Source organism: Cordyceps javanica, chromosome 1 (genome assembly GCF_051103115.1).
Source record: "Cordyceps javanica chromosome 1, complete sequence".
Taxonomy (NCBI): Eukaryota; Fungi; Ascomycota; class Sordariomycetes; order Hypocreales; family Cordycipitaceae; genus Cordyceps; species Cordyceps javanica.
This window is the reverse complement of record NC_139295.1, coordinates 3,778,031-3,797,414: the sequence shown is the minus strand read 5'-3', so window position 1 is coordinate 3,797,414 and position 19,384 is coordinate 3,778,031. Positions and strand designations below refer to the sequence as shown.

The 19,384-nt window shown below is 50.1% G+C and overlaps 6 protein-coding genes across 6 annotated transcripts; 3 read left to right on the top strand and 3 right to left on the bottom strand.

Moving 5' to 3' along the window:
- Positions 1 to 165: 165 nt before the first annotated feature.
- On the bottom strand, positions 166 to 1,105 carry V2A60_001147 (ankyrin repeat domain-containing protein; the record flags this gene model as incomplete). The annotated part of the gene is made up of 5 exons (XM_083252511.1): positions 166 to 566; positions 630 to 732; positions 793 to 921; positions 976 to 1,001; positions 1,051 to 1,105. 5 exons carry the CDS (start codon positions 1,103 to 1,105, stop codon positions 166 to 168), a joined length of 714 nt encoding a protein of 237 aa, XP_083108637.1.
- Positions 1,106 to 3,512: 2,407 nt separating this feature from the next.
- On the top strand, positions 3,513 to 5,039 carry V2A60_001146 (WD40-repeat-containing domain protein; the record flags this gene model as incomplete). Its single annotated transcript, XM_083252510.1, has 3 exons — positions 3,513 to 4,683; positions 4,737 to 4,901; positions 4,954 to 5,039. The coding sequence occupies 3 exons, from the start codon at positions 3,513 to 3,515 to the stop codon at positions 5,037 to 5,039; spliced, it is 1,422 nt and encodes a 473-aa protein (XP_083108636.1).
- Positions 5,040 to 5,124: 85 nt separating this feature from the next.
- V2A60_001145 (P-loop containing nucleoside triphosphate hydrolase protein) lies at positions 5,125 to 10,364 on the bottom strand (the record flags this gene model as incomplete). The annotated part of the gene is made up of 6 exons (XM_083252509.1): positions 5,125 to 5,852; positions 5,903 to 7,343; positions 9,739 to 9,837; positions 9,893 to 10,002; positions 10,105 to 10,266; positions 10,340 to 10,364. 6 exons carry the CDS (start codon positions 10,362 to 10,364, stop codon positions 5,125 to 5,127), a joined length of 2,565 nt encoding a protein of 854 aa, XP_083108635.1.
- A 244-nt stretch (positions 10,365 to 10,608) lies between these two features.
- V2A60_001144 (uncharacterized protein) lies at positions 10,609 to 11,784 on the bottom strand (the record flags this gene model as incomplete). The annotated part of the gene is made up of 1 exon (XM_083252508.1): positions 10,609 to 11,784. One exon carries the CDS (start codon positions 11,782 to 11,784, stop codon positions 10,609 to 10,611), a length of 1,176 nt encoding a protein of 391 aa, XP_083108634.1.
- Positions 11,785 to 12,855: 1,071 nt separating this feature from the next.
- V2A60_001143 (RNA-binding ribosome biosynthesis protein MAK21) lies at positions 12,856 to 15,901 on the top strand (the record flags this gene model as incomplete). Its single annotated transcript, XM_083252507.1, has 3 exons — positions 12,856 to 13,371; positions 13,425 to 14,590; positions 14,641 to 15,901. The coding sequence occupies 3 exons, from the start codon at positions 12,856 to 12,858 to the stop codon at positions 15,899 to 15,901; spliced, it is 2,943 nt and encodes a 980-aa protein (XP_083108633.1).
- A 1,258-nt stretch (positions 15,902 to 17,159) lies between these two features.
- Positions 17,160 to 18,771, top strand: V2A60_001142 (uncharacterized protein; the record flags this gene model as incomplete). Its single annotated transcript, XM_083252506.1, has 2 exons — positions 17,160 to 18,006; positions 18,095 to 18,771. 2 exons carry the CDS (start codon positions 17,160 to 17,162, stop codon positions 18,769 to 18,771), a joined length of 1,524 nt encoding a protein of 507 aa, XP_083108632.1.
- Positions 18,772 to 19,384: the final 613 nt, after the last annotated feature.

The window sequence follows — 19,384 nt, the reverse complement described above, 5'->3', positions numbered from 1 at the left end:
GTACAAATGTAGGAATGATTTCTTCTTGTAACGCCGTTACACCTTTTGCATGTAGACTTGGGCGAGCTTTTGTAAAGCCTTCTTTTTTTTTTCAATTTCTTTTATCACCATAACTTCTTAAATCTTCCATGTACGTTGAGCTCTTCCCGTGCCTATTTTCTTTGCCTACTGCCCCTCCAGTTCGATACCCTCGCGCTCCGCCCCGCGTAAGATATACGTACGCACCTCCTTGTCCGGCGCCAGATCGAGTGCCAGCTCGCCCTCAGCGTTCTTGATCGTCGCGTCCGCGCCCTCCTTGAGCAGCGCCACTGCGGTATCGCCGTGGCCCTCCGCGACGGCGTGGTGCAGCGGCGTGTAGCCCTCGGCGTCCTGCGGATTCGTGGGGCTGAGCTTCTTGAGCAACAGGAGGCACATGGGGACGGCACCGACGGCGGCGGCACGATGCAGGGGGTACTGCCCGCGGCGGTCCTTGACTCGCGTCGAGGCCTTGTGCTCGAGCAGTAGCTTAGCCGTGTCGAGGTTCTTCTTGGACGCGACAAAGTGCAGGGCGGTCTGGCCGCCGTTGTCTGCGGAAAAGAGCCATTTGTGTTAGCTATGCATCGTAGGGTAAAGACGGAGATGGGGCAGACTCTTCTCGTTCACGTCAGCGCCGGCTTTAATGAGCACGTTGACGACGTCGTCGCTCTCGGGGACGCTGGCGGCAATCATGAGTGGCGTCCATCCGCTTTCATCCTATTGCATGCTTCATGAATAACTGTGAGAGAAAGAACTCGACAATCGGGACGGGCATACCTGAACATCAGGGTCAAAGGACGACTGATTGGCTAGCATGACGACAATATCTAAGCAGTTGGACGACGCTGCCCAGTGAATAGCATAACGGCCATCATCGTCTTTCTTTTGTGATAGCCTGGGGTTTGTCTTTCAAGAGAGTCAGAACAGATCGCGCTTGATTCTACAGGGCCAAGACTGTACTTTGAGCAGCCCTTCGGCAATGGCAACTATCGAGCCGTTAGCACTCCCCAAACCGACTCGAACCAGTTGTCGCACCTTTACGCTCGCGCGCAGCTGTGTGCAACGGGAATTGATCGGCCTCATCGACCATTGTTACAGATTTAGATATTATGAAAGGTTTAATGATTCCAAAGTTGGTGCAAGGTAGGGATAATCGAGTTATTCAAGAGCAGGATTGATGGAAGCCTGGGTGGCTCAGACCAGCTTCACGAAGGCGCCCCACCAGGCATCCAGAACGCGTTGGCTTGCACAGAAAGCAGCAAAGATCTGGCGTTCAGCAATGTTTGATAATTTCATTCCACGGACCACCGACTAAGAACTAGCGTTTATATGATCATCTGTTGGAGCACTGGGATAGATTTCTTCAAAACGCTGCGCTTCTCCCACACTAATTACTTTCACGACCACAACGTTGACTGATAGCGTAGGCTAGCCACAATTATCGATTGCCTACGAGTATGGGAAAAAAGGGAGGTTGATTCGTTTTCGGCTTTATTCACTTCCAGAAGATGCTTTGCAGAGCATGATAAATGATTAAAATCCGGCTAACCTGACCAGACTTACAGAAGCAAGTAGAGTATTGGCGCTATAAACATGAGCAATAGGGCTGCCAGCGTAAAAGTTAGTCTGCAAGATGGGCCAAGATTAGAATATACTCGATCTCTCTAAAGTTTGGGCTTTCTAACTCTGGTTTGTTTTCGGCAAGTAAGAGTGAGTTTGATGGGAGCCATTTTCTGCGCGTGGAAGCTACCTGAAGAAGCATGGTAAGGGTATGTTTGAATTCATCTGCACAAAAGTCCAACGCTAAGTAGCCAACAACCAAGCATCAATAGAGACACCATTGGGTGCGAGTCGACCAAGCCGAGGCGTCACTGACGAATTGTGAATTATTGCTCATCATCAACTAGCTTGGGCGCTTTGAGCAGGGAGTTCCTGGGGAGAATATGCCTTGGAAGGTAGCTACGTGTGGCCGTACTGTTGCATTACGGCATACCTTCGTACTCTGGCCCGTTTAGATTTTTGCGTCGTTGATTAAATACGAAGAAGAAGACCGCAAGGCATACCAAGAGAGCAACTCCCAGAGTGCCACCAAGGGCACCGCCAACCACAGCCGTATTGTCTTTTGCGCAGGTTGCTGCTGCTGAAGAGCTACTGGCTATAGGGATTACTCCGGATGAAGAAGAATCTGGCGAAGAGGCCACTATAGTTGCTGTTTTGATCGCCGTTACGGACAGTCTCCCCATAGGACTGGTCATGACACGAGAAGCATCCGAACAGCAATCCCTGCCCGAGTTGTAAGGTGTGCCGCAAAACTCGCCGCGCCGGCATTGCAGAACATCCATGCTGGGAATGGTAGAATTGAATTTGACCGGAAATTAGCCTTGAGAACCGAATTCGCCACTTTGGAGTTTTGATGGCTGACAGGTGCAAAAATGAGGGCATGCATTGTCTTTCAGGTCTTGCCCATGCATCCATTCTGGTACAGGTAGCCTTGATAGTTTTCTTCTTGAGACATACACAGTCCTGTATCGGTGCAGATATCGGGCTGTGTTTTGTACATTTCACAGCAAGGCGAAACACTCGAGTCCGGATTACACGGGCCGAAAGAGGATACCATCTCATTGCCGTTCATGTAGTAGCATTTTTTTAGACATGATAACGCTGAGCTCTTTCTGCCAGCCTCGGTCCGATTTATGTATTGAACATAGACGACAACAGTATTCGAGGAAATATCCCATGGATGGAAATGATACGACTTGCTTCTGTGGGATAGGTAGGTGCCTCGGTGCACAATGGGGTCTCACTGAGGACCCTGCGCATGCATGAACAAACTCGCGAGGAAACAGACTATTGGCTAGAGCTGCATATATAGGTCAAGGGGATCAAGTATTCTGTCTGCAAGGGCCTTGGCCGCATTTTCTAAAATTCACTTGCCGCAGCCCACTGCAACCTGAGGCGCTCATGACAAGCAACCATGTTTCTATAGCACATGACAAGACTCGTCTTTTTAGTTGAAGAACAAAGGGAAGGGGGTTGCCATTACTTATAACATCGCGCAACCGAAGGTACTAGGTAACGTCGTTGATCTCTGATAAGTATTAGGTGAGTATTTGTGACCGCAGGTGACACCTAATAATATTTTTAGCTACCATGGCTTTGCAGATAAGCCACTGACCACGTTCCACGTTGGAATCTGACCCGGGCATTTACCCTGGTTGACCATGAGTCAAATAAAACAAACGAAAGAACGTGGTATATGGCTATCGCATGGCGGGAAAAATTGTGCCCGGTCTGTCCAAGTAAAAGCTCGAATCGGGTTCCATCGAAAATTGCAGCTTGACTGTATGCTGGGCCGTGCCTGACGGCCGACCCACTCAAAATGTATGGCGCGCCAAACCTCTACCTTGGTTTTTCCCGAGTCTCAGCTGTTGATCGTTTTCATCCCGCCAACGCAATCGTCGGTCGCAGTCAATTGGTCTCCTTCAGCCCTCTCGACAATGGAGACACCGCAAGTCCCGCAGGATGCTTTGCAGCTCAGCGCCATGGTTGCGCAAAACTCAACCGCCGCCCGACAGCTCTATGTGCGTTCGGCAGCCACATCGCTAGACAGGCCAGGCGGCACCGGGAAGCGCCAGAAGGTCGCTGACGACTTCGACGACGCCGAGATGAAGCGCCGCTTCCAGATCGAGTATTCCTGGTCAGAAAAGCTGCCGCCGTCCCTAGCCGCCAAGCAGCCTGGCAAGCCGCAGAAGAAGGGCACTTCTTCCAAGTCCATGGTCGTCGCGCAGCGCGCCGGCCAACCCCAGAAGCTCCTCGAAGGCCCTGGGTCGAAGACCGCCGCCGCGGCTGCTGGCGGAAACATGTCGCAGCCACAGACTACAAGCCTGACGACTAGAAGTGGCAGCGGCCTGGGCGCCAACACGATACAACAAGTGAAGCCGGAATGGCATCCGCCGTGGAAGCTGATGCGCGTCATCTCCGGCCATCTGGGCTGGGTGCGCGCGCTGGCCGTCGAGCCCGGCAACAAATGGTTCGCCAGTGGAGCTGGAGACCGCACCATTAAAATTTGGGACCTAGCGACGGGTGGACTGAAACTCACGCTCACCGGCCACATCAGCACTGTGCGCGGGCTTGCCGTGTCACCACGGCATCCTTATCTCTTCTCCTGCGGTGAGGACAAGATGGTCAAGTGCTGGGACCTAGAAACAAACAAGGTTATCCGCCACTATCATGGCCACCTGAGTGGTGTCTACACCCTGTCACTGCATCCTACTCTTGATGTACTGGTGACGGGTGGTCGTGATGGTGTGGCTCGTGTCTGGGATATGCGCACCCGAAGTAATATTCACGTACTTTCTGGCCACACGGGCACAGTGACCGACGTGAAGTGTCAGGAGGCAGACCCCCAAGTCATCAGTGCCTCTCTCGATTCGACCGTTCGCTTGTGGGATCTTGCGGCTGGCAAGGCAATGGGCGTTCTTACACACCATAAAAAGGGCGTCCGCGCCTTAGCGGTGCATCCTGAGGAGTTCACATTTGCCAGTGGAAGCACAGGAAGCATCAAGCAGTGGAAATGCCCCGAGGGTGCGTTCATGCAAAATTTTGAAGGCCAGAATGCCATCATCAACACTATGAGTGTTAATCAAAATAATGTCCTATTTTCTGGAGGTATGCTTGATGGCCGACATTGACATGTTCGATGATCTAACTTCTACTTTTAGCTGATAATGGCTCTATGAGCTTCTGGGATTGGAAATCTGGACACAGGTTTCAGGCGCTTGATACCACAGCGCAGCCAGGTTCCCTGGATGCCGAAGCCGGGGTGATGAGCTCAACATTTGATCGCTCTGGCTTGCGTCTCATCTGTGGTGAGGCTGATAAGACTAGTGAGCAAGACGTCTGTGTATCAATGCCTACTTCAGCTAACGTTTTGAATAGTAAAAATATGGAAACAGGACGAAAACGCCTCCGAAGCGACCCATCCGCTTCAGTGGACGCCATCACTCGGACGACGCAAGTTCTAGACTAGTATAGGCGGCCAAATTAATAATGATACCACATGCCTCGACGGTGTATTTCTAATCTTTTTTCTTTCAAATATTGTACAATTCAGATACCGATCCCGAGAGCACGCAGCTCCGGATCCTCCCGTAGCGCCATTCTTACCTCGTCGTCTGCAATGGCTAAGCGCAGCTTGCTGCTCCTCTCGGCTCGTTGGGCTTCCAGGTTGATAAGACCCGCAGCAACAAGATCGAGCGCAGCCGTGTGGACGTAGCCAGGCCGCCCAGTATGAAGCTGATGCAAGCCGCCGTGCCCGGCGCCTTTGGCGTTTGTGCCTAGGATTTGGGCCATGCCAGAGGGAGCGCGTGGCGCATATGCAGATACACGCTGTAGTTCGTCGAGAGTGTCACCGAATGTTGTTTCTACAAGGCCTGTCCTTCTGATTCTCAAGAGCATTGCCGCCATCAGGAGCTTGCTGGTCAGAGGCAGACTGCGTAGGTGCTGTTGGATCGGATTCGAAGTGGCCTCGTTGATAGCCTTTTTAATGGTGGCAATGGTAACGCGGCCGCGGCGTGACAGTTCGGCAGTATCGGCCCCCGGGGTCTTCTTGCTCGGTGTAGATGGATCGGGCGGTACGTCTGCCTCGGCAAGCTCTACAGCTCTGCGACATATGTCCAAAGCTCGTCGGGCATCACCGCTGACAGCAGCAACCTTTCGACTAGCGAACTGAACCGCGTCTGCATCTACAATATTTCCGGGAACGCCCTCCAAACGTGACTGTATAATCTTCATAAGCTGGTCGTGAGTATAGCCGGGGAATGTGATTCGAGTCAGGCCTGGCGTAGAAGTTAGTGATGGCCGCGCGTACTTGCAGCAAGATCCATACCGAGACGACTGCTGATTTTGTTGCTCAATGTTCTCTCCGGCAAGTCCATGGTATTGGCAACGGCCAAAACAATAAGGCGGCTGTGTCGCAACGTCGGCCAATTGAAAAAGTTATACATGACAGCTTGGTTCTTCGTGACGAGCTGGTCCAGTTCATCCATCAAGACCACACAGGGGATACGTCGCGGACTGGGGTTGCTGAACTCACGCTCCAAGAGATCCAGCGCCTGCGTTGGACTTGCACGCTGCCCCTTCAACGCCTCCCACAGAAGTGTATATGATTGATGGGGATCAGTAATTTTCATGCCGTTGATTTCCACAAAAATGAAGTCATCTAGCTCATCCGAGACCACAGCGTCTTCCAACCGTGAAACAACTTCACGCACGGTTGCTGTTTTGCCTGTGCCTGGAGTACCAGATATATAAATGCAATTTCCTGTGCCTTCTGTGATAGCTGCTTCGAGATGCGAATAGACAAGAGAAAACTCCCCTTCACGGCAGGGCAAGCTAGCAGGAACGGCGGAAACATGCAACCGTGACCGTGCAATCTGAAAAGGCGAAGATTCAACATTGCTCGGCGAAAGCTTTCGCATCGCCAATGGTGTAAACTCTAGCTTCTTGCCTGCTCCTCGTGGCGTCCGGCCTCGAGAATGAGGCGTTGCCGCTGTTGGCATTCGCTGTTTTGTCGGTGTCTGTGGTGGAAAGTAGACACCGTCGCCAGGTTCTGGGCTTTTTGCTCGCCGTTTCTTTCGAGTTGCCTTGGTATCCTTCTCAATCATATCCATGAGAGAGAAGAGGTTATCAACGCCAGCGTAAACATCCTCCCAGAGAAACTCATTCGTGTAGGTGGCTGTTCTAGTATTGCAGCCGCGTCGACACACGAATGTTTTGCCATATTCGGGGGAACTTCGTGGAATTTTGCCAGAGGGGTGTCGCGAAAGAAACTTGTTTAGCGACATGACTCTGGCTTTGCCGTTGATGGAAGCAAGGGGGTTCACATCCCAAGACGGGGAAAGGTATAATTCATTCCAGTAAAAGTCGTTGCGCTTCTTATCCTTGTTGCGTATCTCCTTTTCCGTGGAAAACCACATAAAATTGGCCGCCTTGTCACCCTCGTCATCGTCCTCGACGAATTCGCAGATGATAGCTACCCAAGCTTCGTTGGACCCGTCAGCTTTGAGAAGAACAATATCACCTATATGACACTCGAAAGTGCCGAGACGGGCTCCCACAATTGGATTGCTAGACAGTTTGCGTCGCTTTCGTTCGCCTTCTTCGCTAACGTCTCTGGCGGCCACGTCGTCGTCGTAGATCCATTCCCAAGAAATCTCTTCAGTGCCAATCTCGTCGTCCGAATCATCTCGCGAAACTCCTGAAACCGATCGCTTGCGTCGAGTACGAGACTCATTGCCGTTTATTTGGTTGTGCATCGAGGTCGTCGGCTACGTCGCAAGTTGTTAGCAACCGTTGCCACACCAGTCACCCTGGCCATTCTACTGACATCACTTAGCGGCTGCCACTCTACGCGTCTCGAAGGACGCGTTGGCGACTCGTACTCTTAGACAGATGTACCCCGATATATGCATATAAGTCGCGATGGGCAATGGAACGCCGTTGGGGCAAAATGCTGTTTACTGGAATTTCTCAATTGCCAGTTATGTTCTGTTATGATCTTGGCAGTATGTTTGGAGAGGAGGAGAAGTGAATCAGCACCAAGATGAAGCTGTGAATGCAGTTCACAGCCTCGCCGTTTGCAATGGCCGCCAGCTGGCAAGAGCTGGCAGCCTCTCAAATACCATAGGGACGATGCGTTCTGAGATGGAGAAATCAGCAACCTTCATCGCCCTTCTCTAAAACTAATATGGTATCTAATAGGAAGAAAAAGAACAAGTGCAGCCCCGGCCGTGGCCGACGCACTGGCCACAACACAGCCAGAAACGACGCATCACCAGATAAGCCCGAACCAGGAAAACCACAGCCGAAGCAGTCCAATCCAAAAAGACTCTCTGGGCCATATGGTAACAAAACATTGAAGCAAAAGTTTGGCAAAGGCGATGTCATGAACTCTGCGCAGCGGATAGTCGATATGCAACGCCGAAACGCGAACTATTTGTCACAAACTGAGTTCTGTAGTGCACCGCCGGCGAGGCAAGATCTAGTTCGAGTATGTCCGACTGTTGATTTGATGACAAGTGCTGATACGTTTCACTCAGGCGCGATTTGTCATTCCCGGCGAACAACTGGTTCCGAAGGCCTTGCGTGATCTTGGAGTTCTCGACGATATACGCAGAGAACACAAAGTCTGGATCACCCGAGAAGCAGGGACCGATACACTTTTTGATCTTACGTCAAACAATGTCAAATCGCTTCACGCAGCCCTCGACGCGATCAGCCAGAAGATACACGACATACGGCTGTCAGAGGAATCGTTGACAGCACATTACTTTGTGCAGTCACCAAAAAAAGACGGAGAGATTATGGTCAGTTTTGAAATAAACAAACGGCCCTGTATCGAAGATCCTGCATATAATTCGCACCAAGCTGAACATGTTCTCGACGGGTTGGTCGCCCAGTTTGCAGCGGCGTTACCGCCGTCATTGAAGACGCTGGTGGCCGTGCCGGGCCTGAGGATGCAAATCAATTTTGGACACCTAAACATTTTGACGAAACGAAAGAATATGGCAAACCGCGTGTCGTTGGAAGAATACAAATCTGCTCTTGATTCATATACCAGCCGCGGAAGGGGAGTGCGCATTGAACCAGAGTACGTGGAATGCTCGACCGATTGAGGCACATTGTTGACGATCAACAATAGAATTCCAAATATTGAAGCGGCCGATACCTTTCTCTCCTCGATTCTAGACAACGAAGAAATTGTCAAAAACAAAAAGGATCTAGTATTTCATCATCAGGTCCAATTCGATGTAGACAAACAAACAGTTTCCGCAGATCTACAGGTTGTAGATGGGATCGCCAAACCGCACTCCTCAAAATGTGCTGAAATTGAAGGCCATCTGCCGTTGGATTGGATTGTTTCAGCTCCGGCTATGTTAGTATAATAGTCTGCGGCAGTGCAGGAGAGACGGGCCCACGTTACTGACGACATTTCCGCCGTAGGAATATTGACTGGAACTTACGGGTGAGCTCCCGCCGGAGTTTTCTTGCTGACAGAAGTGGTCAACTGCTCGTCTCCACTACCAGATTCGTGCAATCTTTTGCCTTTACGATAGACGGTGATACTATTGATACGGAACCGAGCACACCGAGCAAAGAGGCCGACGAGGCCAGGCGACACTTTAAACTCCCCAGGTGGCAAACCCCAATCCGAGGAGCACTGAGTCAAATGCCGAGCAAATTCAGAGTCAGATCGTATGCCAGGCTTCAGTACCAGGACACGCCGTATGAGATGGAAGTTTCTACAACACAGCATTGGGCTGAAATGCCAGTCAGCGCAAAACCTGATCGCCAAAGTTGGTCCGTCTCAGTGTATGGCATTCACTGGGACGAGGCTCTTAATGAACGCAAGAGCGGAGGATGGTCGAACGGGCTCGAAGAAGCCATACTCAGTCGACTATGGCCTGGGCAAGGTTCACTTGAGGAGCGCTTGAAAGACTTCCTTGAATGTGTCTTTTCAGTACAAACCGCCATTGCAAAGTTGAAGTCTTGAGGTGCCGGCCAAAACGAATTTTTATTTTTATCTTTAACATTGCTGAAATCATGATTGAGATTGACTGGATTGTTGCGCCATCATTTTCTGTCGTAGCACTGCAGCATAGTATTAGCATCCATCACAGAAGATCGTTTGCCGGTTTTCGCACCTTCTTCAATCGTTCGCACATTCATCTGCTTCTGCTGAATTATGGCTTCAAGCTCCTTCAGACTGTTTGTCAACTCCTTGATTTTATTCTCGTAAAAAGTCGCGGCCGATTTCAGTTTCTACCTGTCGTCAGCGGATGCGCCTAGTTTTGGCGAGTTATCCATCGTGGCTTACCTTTTCCACAAGAAAACCAGTCCCAACGTCCACGAGCACCGTTTCGGTATTGGTTAATTCGCCTCGGACGTAAAGAGAGTTGGTAAGCGGTACCAGGACCTCATTCGAACCTGTGACACAAACAATCGCCCACATTAGCGCATCATCCCATGCGGCTTGCCCGGTTCGCGACCGCTGTGCTCGCAGATCCCCGCCACGGCGATGAAACTTACTCTTTGATGACTCAGATCGGCTGTTTACACATCTCAAGCACTCCTTGAATTTTCCTTGAGCGCCGTGGAGTTGCGAGAATGACGACGTCAAGTGCTCGAGCTCCTCGTCAAGCTGTTTCTTGACCTGCGCGAGCTGCTGCGGCTCTAGAGTGTCGAGGTTGACTGTTGCGCATGGTTTGTTAACGCCGCTCACAGAGAAAAAGAAGCCATGTTTCGCAAAAGAGACCTTCCTTACCTGTTTCTCGCTCGCTTGACGACATACTGACTGTGATGTATAGCTTGCGGGTGGGAGGTAGAGGCGGCGAACAACCCCACCATCAGGAGCTTGCCAATATTTTGACAGTCCAGTGAATCAGACCCACACTACTCATATCTCGAACAAGAATGGCAAGCAAATGTTCTTTCATCTGTAAATTGAGATTGATTGATAACCATGATATTTTAGATTGAGTATACATTGTACAAATACATTTTTTGGGAATCACACTGCGAAGCGCAATGCTCTTACAGCTTTTGCAGCAGATGCTCTAAAAACTGCGGGAGCTCTGACGAAGAAACCTCTTGCTTGAGCTCCAGGCTTCGGCATTGGATTTCGCAGACACCACGTTCCCTCCATGCTCTACCAAGAATTACAACAACAGGATAACCCGTTATATCGGCATCCTTCATTTTCCATCCAAAGGCTTTCTTTCGGTCATCGAGTACTGCATCAAACGAACGACCATCAACAAGGGCGTCAAAGAAGGCGAGTATCTCATCAGTAACAGCCGAAGATGGAATGACGGCGACTTCAAACGGTGCAATGACTCTAGGCCAGTTGAGGCCCCTATTGTCGGCTCTGTTCTCGGCAACGGCGCCAAAAATGCGCGAAACGCCGATACCAAAGCAACCCATCTGTATAGGAATCGGCTTGGACGGGTTCTCCGGGAGTGATACAAGAGCCTTGAGGGGATCGGAATACCGCGTGCCTAGATAAAAAGTGTGTCCAAGTTCTAGAGCGCAACTGATTGTGAGTGTTCCGGATTCGCACCGGGGACAGCCATCTCCATCAGCCAAAGCCAGCAAATTCAATCCTTGACCATTCGCAGATGTGCTTGTTGCGAATTGAGGCCCAATAAAATCATCTTTTAACTGATCCGGGAGAAGAGGCAGCTTGGAATGCATCTTCTCAAAACTTTGTGAAAGCCGGTTATCAATAATATTCACCAGCGCAGTCTCAGGGCTTTCAACGGCGAGCTCCCAAAGCGGCAGAGGGTCGTGCACACTCGTGTCTAGTCCCGGAACGAGATTCTTAATGGCATGTAGATTGAGATGACCGCCATTCTCTTTGGGATACCACGCATTTATGAGTGTATTCCGGTCTTTTGTGATTCCTCTCCATAGCCCATAGCTGGACGGTGAAGTTGTGTTGGCAGCATGATCTTGTTTAGCTTTGGAAGCAGCGACCTCGTCATTTGCCGTATAACCACAGCTAGTGCAATGGGCAACAGTGTCCTCTCCAGCGGGATCAGCGAGATGGTACTCGTGGCTATGAGATCCACCCATATCGCCGGAACTGGCTTCGGCAACTAGAATCTGTACTTTCATCTCGTCAAAAATGGCCTGGTAGGCTGTTTGAACTTGCTGATATGTTTCGATTGCAGCTTCTGGGGATATATCAAATGTGTAAAGGTCCTTCATGACGAATTCGCGAGAACGAAGCAAACCTTGCCTCGGCCTCATCTCGTCACGGTACTTTCTGGCTTCTTGATGTCAGTCGGAAATTGAGCTCGGGTATCATTCGACTCACTAATCTGGTACAGTCGCAAGGGCAAGTCTTTATACGATTGCACCGTGTTTGCAACCAATGTTGTTATCTCCTCTTCATGCGTTGGAGCGAGCATGAGCGAAACCTCTTTACGATCCTGAAGGCGGAAGAGCTGTCCAAAGTTAGGCGTGCAAATGATTTCTTGGGCCAATCATCTCACTTCTTGTGCAACAGCATCTAGACGATTGCTTTTTCTCCATAAGTCCTCAGATGTAATGGTAGATAATGAAAGCCGCGATGCCCCTATTGATGGAATGAGCAGGAGTACGTGACTGGCATGACGTGAAAACCTACCAATAGACTCCATATGCTTATCAATCAGTTTCTCAATCTTCTTCTGCACGCGAACACCTAATGGAAGAAATTGAAAGATCCCTGCCTGAGACTGCTGGAGTCAATTGATATGGTACTTGACAAGGTACTTCACATAGGCGTTGGCTACTTTACCTGTCGTATAAATCCGGCACGGATGAGCTTATCATGCCCAGCTAAAAGTAGTTAGTATACCCCATCATGTACATGACGATTTCTTCTCACATTCGTTTTCCGTTTCAGCGATCCCTCCAGTCGGCACCCATATTTTCGAGAGAGTAGATCGGCATCGGCGAGCCCTGCAGATACTTGTAATGCGCTGCGTGGCGACACAAGTGCCAAAGTGACCACGACCGCGCGCCACCCGTGTCAGCGAGTACATTATACCCCAAGCAGATACCCAGCGACGCCCAAGTCACTGCGCAGACGAAACAATGCACTCTGGGACAATTCGCGATGAAATGTATGTCGAGGTCTCGCGACTAGCTCAGGCACGGCGGGGCCTCCGAGCACTCCAAAGTGGGACCGACAAGAGACCCGCAAAAAAAGTTCAAGTTGGACTTGCAAAAGCATTCAACTTTTCTGGAGATTTTGCAACAAGACGCATTTTCGTATTTGCAGGACATCTGGAAATGGCGAAATCAAAGCAAAAGGGAAAAGGCGCCAGCCGTTCGGGTGGTGGTCCTTCTTTTAACGAAGATGCTCTGGAAAAGCTCACCTCAAAAATTGACCAGAGCTTGACCGACAACGATCGCAAGCGCAAGCGACCGCCCACGAACGCTTTGCCTGCACAGGCAGCCAAGAAGCAGCGCAACCCTGACACCCCTACCGAGACAAATGACTCCAAAACTGAGCAAGAGGCTCTTCTCGCGGAGATTCTTGCCCTAGGAGGTGACGAAGATGACCTGGAGCTGATCAACGGCGTCGACTCGGACGATGAGGTAGTGAGCGAGAGTAAGGCGCCAGTAGACAAAAAGCTGAGAGACGAGCTTGCAGCTCTCTCTAAAGAGCTGGGATTTTCTGAACTTGCACCTCAAGAGGCGAGTGAAGAGGACGTCGACGAAGAGGCCGAGGAGGAAGTATCCGAGGACGATGAGGACGACCGAGAAGAGGAAAAGATTCCCGAGAGCCGCAAGATGGGTAATATGGTACGTACGCTACAATCAAGTGAAGCATGTCTGACAACTAACATAATAGACAGAGTTTTGAGCCTCGCGCCGACTGGCATGCCTACAAACTTGCAAAGTTGCCCTCTCCCATCACCGACGACGCTGGCCCTTTCTTCTCCCCCATGCAAGCACTCAAGCAATACGCCCAATCTCTGTTGGAAAAAGACGCCGACAAATATCGAACAAGTGTATTTGCCTCGGCTTCGCACAAGTTCTTATCGACTATCATGACCACTGGTACATTGACCGATAAAGTCTCTGCACTTACCCTCGCTGTTCAAGAATCTCCTGTACACAACATCCGCGCATTTGATGGGCTTATGAATTTGGCCTCTAAAAAGAGCAGAGGCCAAGCCATTGGTGCAATCGGTGCCCTGGTCGATTTGCTTGGCCCTGGTACCCTTCTACCAGCCGATAGACGTCTTCGCACTTTCCAGAACCAGCCTGGTCTGCTCGGTACGCTTCAAAAGCATTCCATCAAAGTCTGGACCCCGGGTCAGCCACTTCCTGGCAAAATCTCAGAAGAGCATCTAATTTCATGGATTTTCGAAGACTGGCTAAAGGCGGTGTACTTTAAGATCATCCAGCTCTTGGAAGGCTGGTGCTCTGACGAAATCGAATACTCTCGTATCAAGGCAGTCGATTTTGTGTACGGCCTACTGAAAGAGAAGCCGGAACAAGAGACAAATCTCTTGACGCTACTCGTCAACAAGCTCGGCGACAGAGAAAAGAGGATTGCGTCTCGCGTTTCCTATCTCCTCTTGCAGCTACAGAATTCCCATCCTGGCATGAAGCCTGTGATTGTTCGCGCCGTGGAGCAAGAGATTCTGTTGCACCCATCCCAGGATTCGCGGTCCAAGTACTATGCCATCAACACTCTAAACCAGACCATTCTGAGCAGCAAAGAGCCAGCAGTTGCCGAGTCACTTATTCGCATATATTTTGAGCTTTTTGTCGCCATGTTAAAATCGGGGAGTTTAGGTATTCCCTTGCAAAATGGAACTGAGGAGCAGGATGACGTGGAGAAGAAGCCAGAATCCCGACCAGGAAAGCCTGGAGCACGCCCCCCCAGAAAAGGCGGAAGACCTGCCAAGTCCGCTCCAGCAGTTCCAGAAGCAGAGGCTGCTGATAAGTTGGTTTCTGCTTTGTTGACTGGCGTCAACCGTGCCGCGCCGTTTGTCGGTACAAATGATGGAGTGTAAGTTTTTTTTTTCTCGCCGTCACTTGCTCTCCTGCTAATCAATACAGTATGGAGACCCATGTAGACACACTTTTCCGGATCGCCCACTCCGCCAACTTCAATACTGGAATTCAGGCGTTGCTACTCATTCAGCACCTGTCCCTTGCCAGAAGTATAGCCACCGACAGGTTCTACCGCACACTCTACGAATCTCTACTAGACCCTCGCCTCGTCACCTCCTCAAAGCAAGCTTTGTACCTCAATCTTTTGCTCCGATCTCTGAAGAACGATGTTGATGTGCGGCGCGTGAAAGCGTTCGCCAAGAGGATGCTGCAAATTGCTGTTCTGCATCAGCCACCATTCGTGTGTGGGCTGCTTTATGTTATTGGGCATCTGCGCCAGACTTTCCCTGACCTGTCTACTCTCATTGAACAACCGGAAGAGTCTGTCTTTGATGATGACGAGGAGGATATCCAGCGCCCTGTATATGATGGTAGGAAACGAAACCCGGAACATAGCAACGCACAAAGAAGCTGCCTGTGGGAAATCATCCCGATGCAAACACACTATCACCCCTCAGTAACTGTTTTCGCGGCTGGGCTGTTCGAGAAGGCCGCGAAGATGCAAAAACCGGATCTGGATAGCCATTCACTCATCCGATTCCTCGACAAGTTTGTGTACCGCAATGCCAAGTCAACAGACGGTGCCAAGGGTGTATCTATCATGCAGCCCCTCAGAGCCACAAAGGACTCTGGCGACATTTGGCTAGGTAGCCGGGGTGCCGGTGCTATCGGTACCCAAGTCAACACTGCCGCGTTCTGGTCTAAAAAGGTCGAAGATGTTGCTGCTGAGGACGTCTTCTTCCATGAGTACTTCCAAAATATTAGCAAAGATTCCAAAGACAAGAAGAAGACTCCCGGTGATCACAAGGACGCAGAGGAGGAAGAGGAGGAAGCCGGTGAAGATGAAGTCTGGAAAGCCCTGGTTAATGCCCAGCCTGATATCGATGGTGATGGTTCCGATGTCGATGAAGGCTTTGACGACTTTGACGAAGAAGAAATGGCTTCTCTCGACGGATCGTCACCGGCAATGTCTCTGGATGATGACGAGTCGGATGGTGGCGTTTCTATTGAAGGCGATGATGATGATGATTACGGATCAGATGGTCTTGTAGAATTCCATGATGAGGACAGTGAGGAAGGGGAGGATAGCAAGAAGCAGGATAACAAGAAGAAATCGGCGAGACGCAAAATGCTCAAGGGCTTGCCAACGTTTGCTTCGGTCGACGATTATGCAGAGCTTTTGGCTAACGAGGAGGATGACATTTGAACAAGACAACTAAAAGCTACAATGTATGTAATTTCGATCTTGATGAAGAGTTAATTCAACCAGGCTTCATCCAACTCGTCGCACAAACATACGTCCCAAACAGCCTCCTTGGCACCCTATTCGGCTGTGACGATATTGATCAACCGTCTGATTCATTTCGGCAAATGGATTGCAAATATTCACTCTCCTGAAATTAAAAATTGCACGCGGCATATTCTCATTGTTTTCTCAAAGCCAAAACCCAGGCCGCAGATTCCAGCTCTTTATGCCGCCGGCTCACAGAGTACGTGTTGATACTCATTATCGTGCCAACGTGGAGCAATTGTATACGAGGATATTTATAGGATTTCTTGGTGGATAAGCAGCAAGAGAAATATTCTGGTATAACCTGTGCATGGCAGTAACTGCAGTCAGCATGGCTGCAGATGCAGTGGGCAGCTCAGCCATGTAGGACGCAAGCCACTCGTCGCTTTTTTCTACTGAACCGTGGCTCACAAAATACCATTTGAAGCTTTTATTGGACGATTGATGTACTACTGATGGCTTTGTTATCCTGCTCATGGCGTATGGGGTCCGCAAGCTCCCCATGGCAGAGCATGGCAGTTGCCCCAGCTCGATCGCCCTGCGCTAGACTGTCAAGCAAGCAGAATAGAGGTGTGCCAACTACCATGCTGCTCCAAGGTCGTTGCTAAACTGCCTGATCTACGAGCCATTTTGTAGCTCGATTTGCCCGACGTTGATCACGATCTCTGCCGTTATTGAGTACGTGCGTAATATTCCTTGGAGAACACACCTTGATTCTCGTATACACCTCTAAACTTCCGCTTGGAGCTGTAAACTCACTCGTAGTACATCTGAAGTCTCAATTGCCCCCATTTCTCAGCAGGCAAGGGTCATGATGTGGACATCGGTGCGGCCTCAATATGCCGGGGCCCTGTCGGATCAACAAAATTGAGACAGGCAGGAGCGGCAGCGAACACATGATCCAACCATGCATGGTAAAATATTTTCGACGTTTTACATGCAGCAGTTCATCAATTTTATGTGCTGCGCAAAGCAATCTAAGGTGTTTCACAAACTGACAACTACCCATCATTGATAGCTGGCATGGCAAATCTCACATATAAATATTGCGACCTGGTGGTCCGCTAGTGGTCGCGCTCTAAAAGCTATTGAATCTTTTCGATTGATATATATATATATATCCTATATGGAGCGAAAATATCACTTTCTTGATCCAGAGTATTCTTAACCAATGATGGATGTCAATGTGAAGCTGACGACTGAAGCCATGTATGACGATATCTGCGAATCGTATAATGACGCCTTTTCGGGTAACCCAGGGATAGTTCAAGCATTGGAGAGATTGAAACAATCTCATCTGCCTGGCTGCTCGGTCCTAGATGTCGGATGTGGCCCCGGAGGACCGGCATCGCGCCTGATCGAGGCCGGGTATGATGTTACCGGCATTGATCTGTCCCAGAAGATGGTTGACTATTGCCAAAAGTCCTTTGACGGGAATTTTTTGAGGATAGACATGACAGATTTTGAGCCAGAAACTCAGTTTGACGCTGTATTGTCTCTTTTTAATCTTTTCCATGTCTCTCACGCGGTCATCTACTCGATGGTCTTCAAAATGGCTTCTTGGCTACGACCAGGTGGCACAATTGCCATCGCAACCCTCGAGGCGGAACGCGTTGTTCGGGATGAAGCTCAACTATTCAAGCTACAGCAGACGCAATATGTGGAGAGGTTCGATACTGAATTCATGGGCCGCGTTGTGCCTTGCACGCTTCTCACTACCAAAGAATGGCTGCGACTTTTGCAAGAAGCAGGCTTCCTGATCCAGTCCGTCGACCGACACGAGTTCCAAGTAAGCGTTTTCGATTATACTGAGAGGCAAATATTTTTCACGGCAAAGAGAACTCACCTGGAGCCTCTCTTCGGGCCGTACCCTCTACCGCCAGTCAGGCGACGGCCGCACCAACTTAGCGAGAGCGCTTGGAAACCATTAGTTGAGCGTCTCACGAGCCATGACCATAAGGCTGTCCTAGAAGCTGTTAGGGTAAATAAAGAAGTGCTTGACGTTGGCAGCGGACATGGTCGTGAGTTGATACTTATTTTTCATATCATATTCTCTCCCCCAGCTCCCCTCACAAATAGCCAAGACTGACAATCCTCTTTTGCTCACAGAGCTTTCAGTTTCGATTGCGGAGCTGATTGGCAAAGCCTACGCTATTGAACCCAACCACGATCGCAATGACCTTTTGATAGAGAATACCACTGGGTCCCTTGTTGAAGTGTATCAAGGAACGGCAGAGAGTCTTCCATTCGAAGATCGCAAGTTCGATGCCGCGGTGGCTGTCTGGATCCTACACTACGTGGACGATGTTGAGAAATCTCTCCAGGAAATGGCGCGAGTGGTCGACCCAACCGCGCCAAACGCACGCATTGTCCTTATACAAGGGGCTCCTGATAATGAACTTGTGAGTCTCGTCAATAAGGCCTGTGCAGGCATTGTAGAAGAGAGTATGCCCCAGGGTGAGTCGGCCATTGACCACCAGGGTCTGTTGCTCGCAACCGCTGCGCGAGTCTTAACACAGCATGGGTTTGGCGATGTTCAACTCCAACGCGTACATGTCCCTTGCAAATTTCTAGAAGAACATCAAGCCGCTCGCAGCAAGGCTGCTGCCAATGTGCTGATAGACCTTTGGTATCAGGACCATCCGAGAGTCGAGGACATGAAAGCAGCTATCCTGCCGGTCCTAGAAGAACACTTTAGCGACAACTCAATGGAGGTGGGAGACCAAGCTGTGCTACTGGTTGCGAAGCCTACAGCGACAGAAGTGGCGGTTGTGGCGACAATTTGACAGATTCCCCTACGTGATTGAACAAAAGGAGCATATCGGTTACCAGGTCTCGTCTGTGGTTGGCGCTGCCGCCATAGTGGCTATTGAATTGTTAATTACAAACCAGTGCAACTCTAGTTTGAAAGATATTATGGAAATTTACATTTCAACCGTTGCTTTTGTGGGATTTCTGCAACCGACGGCATTTCATGTAGGTAAGCCTGATGATGGTCTGTAGCGCGCATGATGGAGAGTGATAGACATGACGGCCCTCATCCTTCCTTCAAGCATTAATTGGTTGAATCATTTCGAAACAGGAATCGACTTCCGGATTATGCTACTAATTTTATTTTGCGATACTGATGCACTTTGTCTCTTGTACCGTCCACTCACCCATCAAGAGCCTTGCGATGGTGCCGTGCCATTCAACAAATCTCACAAACGGCCCCCTGGCGAGCACTGGAATAAATGTGACATTGACGAATGGCGTACGAAGCACTCGCCCAACAGATCAAAGATGCTGTCATTCAACGCTCACCAAATAGGAGTTATTATTAGCGAAATGATGGTTGGAGCGGATACGACGGAGAGCCAGGCGCTGAACAAGTCCGGCGAGGGCTGTGGGTCCGGACGG